At 39.8% G+C, this 10152-nt stretch overlaps 1 protein-coding gene across 5 annotated transcripts in view; it reads left to right on the top strand.

Moving 5' to 3' along the window:
- The window catches only part of LOC123520655 (nucleolin-like), a 59888-nt gene extending 57668 nt beyond the window's left edge, over positions 1-2220 (top strand). For all 5 annotated transcript variants that reach the window (XM_045283146.1, XM_045283149.1, XM_045283147.1 and 2 more), the window contains exon 4: positions 466-2220. In XM_045283146.1, coding sequence (XP_045139081.1) covers positions 466-566 — 101 coding nt within the window. In that variant the 3' untranslated portion in view covers positions 567-2220. The remainder of the gene's footprint in view (positions 1-465) is intronic.
- Positions 2221-10152: the final 7932 nt, after the last annotated feature.

Here is a 10152-nt window from a genome sequence, read left to right as displayed (position 1 = left end):
TTACATTAAGTATTTGGCCAGTGTTTGTAAATAAGTTTTTCAATCAATTGATATTGGAGACAATTGGTTCTTGCATAATAATAATGTGTAGAATTGTAGTGTGATATAAATAAAATAGATCTTTTAAAATGGTCATGTATAGTGTATTATATAAAAAACTATCAATTAAACAATTTGATTAATGACGTGAGGTGAAGCTGCATCAAAGTCACGTAGTATTGACTTAAATAAATCAGTGTTTGAAAAGTCATGATGTGTATGCTAGTCCTGGACGCACTGGAAGGCCTGGCCGCGCCGTGTGTGTGTGTGTGTGTGTGTGTGTGTGTGTGTGTGTGTGTGTGTGTGCGTGCGCGTGCGTGTGTGTGTGTGTGTGTGTGTCCAGCAACGAGCAATGGCGTGGGAAAGAGATATGGGCCCAGGACGTGATGTCTGGGTGACGGGACTAACCTTTCTCTCCCGTTGCAGAGGCTTCCTCCAGCACGGACGAGAACGGCGCGGCCACCCTGAGCGTGTCCTTGTCCTCCCTGATGCTCGCTACTCTCCTCGCCAAGGTGTACGCCCACTGAACGCCAGCCATCCACCACTCCCTCCTCGATATCATCAAAAGGCCTTATTAACACCGGGCGCCGACGTTCCTGCTTGGCGTCTGATAGCACAAAGTAGCGGAGAGAGAGAGAGAGAAAGAGAGAAAGAGAGAGTGAGTGAGTGAGTGTTGAATTTCGAGGATGAATTGAAAAAAGAGTGACGTGGCCGCTTGTGACCCTCCCGTCCCCCGCTGTTCCTTGGGGGCTGTGGTTTATAAACAGAGAGAAAATAATAGTAAAGGAAACTTAGTGCACACTTCGTAATGCATAGAATCACCTGGGTTAAAAAAAAAGATGATAATAATAATAATAATAATAATAATAATAATAATAATGATAGTAATGATAATGATAATGGAAGTCGAAGTTTTGCAGTGCCGTTCAAATTTTACTAAAGCTTGTTTATTATATATATCTTTGCCTTGCGCGTGTGTCTCTGTGTATGTGTGAGTTTGTTTGTGTTGCGAGTGTTACGTCAACACAACTCACAGATCAGCTTCTTTTTGTTTTGTTTATCAGTGGGCCATTGTCACCATTCCAGTAGTGCCTCGTGAGGGCGTCATTCTTTGTGATCTGTTCCAAGTATCGTGATATACAAGCACAACGTATTATTGGTTGTCTGGGTAATAATCCAAACATGCACAACGCTTTCTGGGTAAAAAAAAAGATGTCCATGTAAAATTATTGTACGTACGCCACAACCTATCGCCTCCGTTAGTACTACGTAGCAAGCCGCCGCCCGCGAGGTGTCCGTGGCAACTATTTATTATCAATGCCACGGCAGCTTTGGCGGCGAGTCTCGAACTGAATCCAGCTTTCATTGGTACTTAACAAAACAAAAACCCCCACAAAAAAAAGTCAAATATCCGCACACGAGGAGTGACTGTGGAGCTGGTGCCCGGCTGCATCTTGCGTCCACCTGCTTGCCGAGTGGAGGTCCTCTCTTCCACTCCGAACTTGAGATAGAGTAGAACTATTAAGCGGATTTCTTCTCCTTCTACCCAGAATCTGAGTCGGATTATCATAAGGATATATGTGAGCATCTTTCGGATTATCAAATGGAGGTTTTTTTTTATCCTCTTCTCTAAATCCAAAAGTAAATCTGATTATACCAAACGATTTTTTTCTCTTTCACTCCAAAATAAAGTAAAAGTCGTCCTTATGAGAAATTCTGGAGATTCTTCAGTAAATAAGTCGTATAATCATCCTAAACCAAAGTGCAGAGCCGGGAACCTTCATCCGCGTGACTTCTTGTTTGTAGTTTTATACTGTCCGGTGTTCGCTAAGGCTCAGTACAGCCACTACCAGCCTTCCCTGTTCATGCCAAATTCCATGCTTTCAACCAAGTCCATAAGAAACCAGTCAAGTGTTTATATATAGCATTGTCCCTCCCACCTGTCTGTCGCCTCTGTGGTTCAGCCTCGTTCTTCTCTTCCCTAAAGGTCATCTGAGCTGGCGAACACACTATTTACTATCGATGCTCTAGTTACTCCGAGCTGGTCTGTACTTGCCGACATTCCCTGCCCAGTATTTGTATATTTTTCCACTTTTCTGTGAGATGTAAAACCCGAAAGCCTGTTGTAGTGTCACCCTTTTCCTTCATGTAATATTCTGAAATAAACATTAACCATCACCATTGTTGTGTGTTTTGACGGTAGAGTTATACGCGGAGGATTGGATTGTGTGCAGCGAGTTGAGTTAATGTTGCTCTTTTATTTATTGATGTACGAAAAAAAAAATGTCTTGCATGGTTATGGTAAGCCAATAAATAACAAACCATCCTCTGCAATGACCAAGGTTTGAATATCGTGATGAATAAACTGCCTAAATCAAAGAAAAATATATGAAAGTAGTCTCTTAAGAGTGTTTAGTAATTCATTTTTGTTTCACCACCGAATTGTGTCTGAGCCTCAAGCTGTAGTCTTCAACCTCAAGAGTAAAGATTGGTGAGTAGAGTGTGGTGGTGGTGCGTGGTGGCTACTGTGTTCCTGATGTCATTATTGCACCACTCAGCTGACCTTCCCTGCCTCGCTAAGTGGTCCTGCCGTGCTCCCGTACATCTGAGGTACGTTTGTAGGTAATATCACCAATCAACAGTGCACCATCTTAGAATGTGAGGTGTGTGTACTTTCAGATGCAGAGAAATAGACTTGCTTATATCGGGGCTCCAGGTCGGTAGATCAGTTAACATGTGTTAGTAGGTTCAGTCTCTTCATGCATGAGTGTCGAGCGCTTTATGACTGAATTCGTAGGATTTGTACCTCTGAAGTGAAGCGAGTTTCATTACAGTTAAGGAATGGAGACAGGTAAAACATGGTGTATATTGTAACTGTTGTAATGACTCGTCAAACTAACCACGGGTCGTATTTCGAAGCGCTTCGAGATCTCATCAGAGCCAATTTGTTTGAGTCGAGTTCTCATGGGTGTTTTAACCATTGGTGTTGCACAATATTTGTTAAAGTATTACGGTTTTGATAAAAAAAAACAACAACAACTTGGAGAACCTGATAACTTCCGCTAAAGCCAGTTAGAAATAATTGAGGTAAACACTGAAGTGTTTGATGCCTTTGTGCAGCAGTGTGAAATTACGAACAATTAGTAATAAGTCGTATTTATCTCTTCGAGCATCTCTTTCATTAATGGCTGCCTTTTAGGGTAAGTGACTTTTAATGACCCAGTTGAGTAATTGCTACAAAGCCGTTAATGCAAACTAACATCTCTTTTAAGAAAAGATAAAAGTTGAATAGGGAGGAAAATAATAAACTTACTAGCAAGAGTGGAGAATGAACAGGAAGCGCAGAGGGCAATGCACAGAAATTCTTATGTACATGTATTTTCATAGGGTGAAGAGGAAAGGAGAGGGATGTTAGTTTGATGTGATAAAGAACACCAGAGTATGAAGGGAAAACATAAAAAGTATTACAATACAGCTATGTAATCCCGGCCTTCGTTTCCCTCCCCCCCCAAAAAAAAATTAGATAAATGAATAAATAAAATAACATGAAATTAATAAGGTATAACAAAATAAAACAATAAATGGAAACAACTAAATAGTTAAACAAAATATAAAAAGGACAAGTGCGGTATTGAACGAGAAGTTTGTCAACCTTATCACAGAGTAAAGGAGAAAAGACCTTAAGCTTCTCAGATCTGCACTCCGTTCCTCATCAAAGTAATCATAGCCACGCTCCCTCCCTTCCCCTCCCCCCGCAACCACCACCACTACACCGTGAACCAGCGAGGTGGAGTTCAGTGGCATCATTAGGCTTAATCAGTGAAGGATCTACTCGTAGCTGCTGTCCATCATAATCCCAGTAATTATCGTCCTAAGAAAAAGATGTTTGAATTCTATTTGCAGAGCCTCTTGACATGTTTTTTTTTTTTTTAATACGTGGGTAGAAACGTCCGTGAAGTTCCTGCAGGTGCGTATAACTGCTGCCTAGGGTGGTTCATGGGGTGTGTGCCGAGAATCTTTCTTCGGCGCAGGGTTCATTGCACCAGCGATAAAGAGACCAGAAGTGTTGTACAATGTGGAGATGATAATAACGACAATAGTAATAATAATAATAATAATAATAATAATAATAATAATAATGATAGTGATAATAATAATAATAAACTTGTGAAGCAAAATTCCTCATATACCAAACATTCATTAACTACACAATATGATTAATAAAAGGTAAAATAAAAATAGATGAAGTCGAAAATCAAGACCTGTTGTTCGTAGTTTTGGAAAAAGAGACAATAAAAGTGTGCCTTATCATCGCAATGTTATATTCCCTGGGCTCATCATCACGCTCGCTGTGTCCCGCTAGCGGCGTCCTGGTGTGGAAATTGTTGAGGTCGTGACATTCACTTTTTCTCAGACAAAGCAGAAATTACTGAACACTACCGGCAGTGCACGTTAGGTTGTCAGCTGTCTGCCTTGAATACATACATGCATACATACATAAATATATACCCCCCCAAGAAAAATTGAGACAGGCAGAAAATACCGACAGATAGACAGACAGACAAATAGATAGGTAGATACACTGCACAATATAACGTACAGCACTTTACCGTACTGTTGAAAAAATATCGGAAGTGTCTTGTTAGGCAATGATACAATACATTTGCGTTCATGCACCAGATAACACATTCATTGGCGAGGTTAGTCCCTGCATATTTAGCCTCGAGGCATGCATTGTTACTCGGTGAGTGTAACCAAGCTTTGCCTATCTGCCACCACGTACGGTTGTTGTGCTGCTGTGATCTGATGGTGTGTGGTGGTCAATTCAAATCATGCTATGTGGCGATGCTCAGTCTTTTTTTTATTTATTTTTTTCCTATCATATAAGGAAATCTGGAAACTGGCGATTGACGAATTTCACATTAACGAGATGCTTCCGCCAGCCACGCTTGTATAGTACGTTATATATATATATATATATATATATATATATATATATATATATATATATATATATATATATATATATATATATATATATATATATATATATATATATATATATATATATATATATATATATATATATATATATATATATATATATATATATATATATATATATATATATATAGATAGATAGATAGATAGATAGATAGATAGATAGATAACGAAATGGGGATTATGTATGCTTGCAATCATTGTAATGTATGTACGATTAACAGTAACTGGAAGTCATTGTAACATTATTATCATCATCATCATCATCATGAGAGAGAGAGAGAGAGAGAGAGAGAGAGAGAGAGAGAGAGAGAGAGAGAGAGGTGACGTCACTCAAATGGCGGGAAAATATGCCTTGTAGCACAGACCGCCAAAAATGGCCGAAAGTAATGCTACGGAGTGCGGACTGTCTTTATTTATTTTTTCCCCTTGAAAATCTCAGGTGCGGAAGTACGGATTCAAAATTTCGCTTTTCTGCACCTGTCTCAGGTGCGGAGATACGGACTTAAAATTTCGTCTTTCCTCATGTGTCTCAGGTGCGGAGGTACGGACTTAAAATGTCGCCTTTCCGTACTTGTTACTTCCGCACTTTTGAAAATTTCTCCACACTTCGGACGGACCTCCGCACCTCGTTTGGTGGTCCGCAGGTACGGAGAAGCAGAGGTGCGGACCGAGGTACGGAAGTGCCCAGCTCTGAGAATAGGGATAAGCTTTTGATATATTTATGTATTCTGCTATAGATTTATGATTCATGTTATCTTCTGAAAATCAAATAAACCTATATCTGATATTCACATTTCCCTGGTATCAGTGTTAGTGGGACGCAACAGCTACTTGATCTCGACGCCAGCGGAAATAAGTAAAAAGATGGAAGGAAAAAAAAGAAGAGAAAATATCGCATAATACACAGCCTGGTACCTAATATGGCATTTTCAAGGAACATCGCCAAAACTTTAATAACTCTTTTAACTCGGCTTTTTGGGGACTGGCAGCTTCAGTGATTATTGTCCCCTCTAATATGAAGGACAAGAGCAATAATGATAATAACAGCAGCAGAATATTTTACTATCTATATAGTCTTTTTCCCCTCTCCCATTATTACTCCCATGATAGAATGTTTAGAGGTAATAACAATTTCAAGAAGCAACACACACTTCATGGAACAATGCAAGTGCTCTCATTACTAGGTGCATTCCATTGTGTTATCTCGTGACGACTGATTCCTTCCATGTGGAGCTTGGCGTGTTGCTCTAGTTAGATCTAAACGAAATCACAGTATGATAGAGTATTTCATACATTTGTCGGTAATTTGAAATTAAGCTACTCAAGGCTTGCAGTGTACTGCTTATGTGTGCGTGTTTTTTACTTATTTTGCATATAATTTTGTCCATCAGCCTACCTTGTGTGGATATCCCACATGATATGTATAATATGTTTATCTGCTACATGGTTACAGCCGCAAACGACCATTTAGTAATTAATAATTATACAATTATGTGTACTCTTGTATGCAGATGATGTGGTAGTCATGAGTGAATCAGCAGAGGAGCTCCAGAGTCTGTTGAATGTTGTAGATGGATATGAAAGAGACTTTGGAGGGAGATTCATCAGTGAGAAAAGCAAGGTAATGGTTGTGAATAGGTCAGATGATGAAAGAAACTTATTAGCGTGGAAACTGGGAGAGAATGAGGTACAACAGACTGATGAATACAAGTATCTGGGGATGTGGATGAGTCCAAATAGCTGTGTGAAAGCGAAGAATGAAAAGGTGAGCTTGGTGAGCTAATGGATGGGTCAACTAGGAAATGCAGCAAGGATGAGAGGTAGGAAGTATGATGTGCTGCGAGAAGTTTGGAAGAGCGTGGCTGTTCCGAGCATCATGTATGGTATGGATTTCATGGCGTGGAATGAAAATGAACTAGAGAAGTTAAAAGTAGGACAGAATAGAGCAGCAAGAATGGCTCTAAATGAACCAGGGTATGCAGCAATAAAGGCATTGAGGGGAAACATTGGATGAAGTACCTTCAGAGAGGCATGTAAAGGCAACATTGAGATCAAGGCTATGTTAAAGTGAATGAATGATGCAAGAATAGTTAGGAAGGTGTTTCTGTGGAATGTTAGGAATAGCAGGTGGGGAAAGAAGTGTGTTAGGATGGTAGTGAAGAGTGGTCTGGAAACTAGTTGGGCATTTCAGCGAGTTGAGGGGAGGCATGTTGAAAATGACTGGAGTATAAATGTTAAAAATAGAGAGTGCCTATAATGGGATGTGAGGAAAAGGAAGATATAGACAAAAGGGTGAAGTGTATGAGACTGAGTGAATGGAGGAATAAAAGGGAACGGAATAGTACTTTGGAGCGGAATAGAGGGAAAGAGGCCCCAATGTATGAAAAAAGGTACGTTGGCAGCCTGGGACACAGTGTATGGATGTGAATGCAAGGAGCTGCAGGTGGTCAGTCCAGCAGCAAAGTATGCTAAATGTGTGACATGGGAGAGGATGAGACGGTGGAACATGTGGTGCTGGAGTGTGTGAAGTATGCCAGAGACAGGAATGAGATGATGCAAGAGGTGTTGAGAGAATTGGATAGTGCCAGGGTGGAGAACACAGGAAGAGAATGGATGGTGTTGCTGGGACTGTGTGGAGCAAGGAATATGCAAGAATCCTTGGTGCGGAGAGATGAATGAGATGATTATTGAGGCTGTGAAGGAATTCCTGGGTAAAATGGAGAGTGCTAAAAGCAGGCATTAGTAGTACTATCTAAATATACATAAAAAAGTGCTTGGTCTATGTTTTTCTGTTTATTTTTCTTCTTTTGTCCCCTACATGCGCTGCCGTTATCAAGGCCTGCCTAGGAAGTCATCAAGCATCAAGATCAAGATTAAGTTGTGCTGTCAGCTGAGTGGTAGAGGTAGTCAAGGCAGCAGAACATACTAAGATGAGTGTGGCTATGGCAAGGGTTCTGCGGCATCCGCGTGAAGGAGCACTGTATGAAAAGCAAGAAGAGAGACGAATTGGATGCTCTGCAAGAAACTCCAGAAGCTGAAAATGGAATGGCTAGCAGAAAAGAAAGGCAACGTTAACTTCCGGGACTTAGATGGGAAACAGCCTGACGAGGAGGACCAACGGATGACGGCTGGCAAGGAAGAGAAGAAACTAGCTAGGCAAGTGAATGTGAAGCTTGGCTGTATGAATGTGAGAGGATGAGGGTTTGGGAAAAAAAAAAAAAAGGATATATGCAGGAACTGGTGCTAGGGATGGTGTGCATCTGAGTAGGAAGGGTGTGGATGTCTGGAGGGGGGAGTTGGGATGGAGTGTAAGGGGTGAGGTAGCAAATGCATTCCAGAAGAAAGATGCTAGACATAAATTAGATAGGATAAACAGAGATAGTGAAAAGATTAGGAAAGATTTCCAGGTGCAAATAGGAGAGAATAAGATTAGGATTCCAAATAAGGAGACAGCATCTAGGAAGGTAGCAGGACTTAAATGTTTTTATGTAAGTGCCAGGAGTCTTAGGAACAAGAAGGACGAGTTATCTAGTTATATAGTTGAGGAGGACTTAGATGTTGTATGTGTCACAGAGGCATGGGTAAATGAGGAAAAGTTTAGGAAAATAGGAAAGAATATGAAGTAGATGGATACATTATGTATTTACACCAGAGAATTGGTAGGATAGGTGGAGGAGTAGTTATTTATGTAAAAAATCCTTCATTTCCAGTCAGGTTAATGGTATTAAGGTAGATAACAGAGTAGAGTCCTTATGGCTGGATGTTAGAGTAAACAAAAGTAAGGTTATTAGAGTAGGAGCTTTTATAGACCACCTAACCAGTCAGCAGATGTAGACAACCTTATGGTAGATGAGATAAATAGGGGTGTACTAGTCAGACAATTATCTTAGGGATTTTAATCTTAAGTCAGTAAACTGGGAGAGGATGGTAGGAGATGCTAGTGAAAATAAGTTTATGGAAAGTTTTCAGGATAACTATTTAGTGCAGATGGTAGATAAACCTACTAGGGGAGGAAGGTTTTAGACATAGTACTAACAAATATTGAGCATTGTTTAAAGGAAGTTGAGGTAGGAGAGACTTTAGCAAACAGTGACCATCATATAATTAGATTTATCATTAATTCCAGTAGGGATAATATAGTGAATAAGACTAGAGTCCCAAACTATCAGAAAGGCAATTATGGTAGGTTACGTCAGTTATTAGGAGAGGTAAACTGGGAAGATAGTTTTGGAAATAAAACTGCACAGGAGATGTGGGATATTTTTAAGGTTGTAGTAAAGGGTATAGTGATGCAGTGTATCCCTTACAAAGATATAAGGCAGAGAAACAGGAAGCCATTATGGTGGACTCATGAGATAGGTAGCCAGATCAGAGAGAAGAAGAGGGCATATAGAGAGTTGCAGAAAAGTGGGAAGATGTAGATTTGATTAGGTACAGACAGGTCAGAGATGATTTGAGTAAGGTTATAAAAAAGTAAAAGGCAGGCAGAGATAAAACTAGCTAGAGCTGGGAGTAAAGATCCCAAAAATTATATAGTTATTACAAGGTCAGTGATAAAAGAAATAAGGATAGGATTGGACCACTCAGAAAAGATGGTGTAGTAGTGGATCAAAATGAAGACATAGTAGAATTATTGAATGAACAATTTTCTTCAGTATTTACTAGGAAAGAATAGGAAATCCTGTTACAAACAGTGCGACGAGTAGTTTAAGAGCTTTAGAAAATATTGATATAAAACCGGGAATTATTAGGAAATTTATTCTTGAACTAGACGATAGGAAAGCTAGTGGTCCTGATGAGCTACATGCCAGAGTACTTAGGGAGGGTGTAGACAGTATTTCTGAAGCACTTAAGTTAATCTTTGAAAGATCACTTAGGTTTGCTGAGATACCTCAGGACTGGAAGTTAGCTAATGTTACTCCAATATTTAAAAAGGTAGGAAGGATGATGCGAATAATTATAGACCGATCAGTTTAACTAGTATAGTATGTAAGATACTAGAGAAAATCATTAAGGGTAGTATTTGGGAGCATTTAAATGAGAATAGATTAATTAGAGATACCCAACATGGCTTTAGATCAGGGAGGTCCTGTCTTACAAATTTGCTCG

Source organism: Portunus trituberculatus, chromosome 47 (assembly GCF_017591435.1).
Source record: "Portunus trituberculatus isolate SZX2019 chromosome 47, ASM1759143v1, whole genome shotgun sequence".
Taxonomy (NCBI): Eukaryota; Metazoa; Arthropoda; class Malacostraca; order Decapoda; family Portunidae; genus Portunus; species Portunus trituberculatus.
Note: the sequence above shows the minus strand (reverse complement) of the source record. Positions and strands in the feature narration are given on the sequence as shown.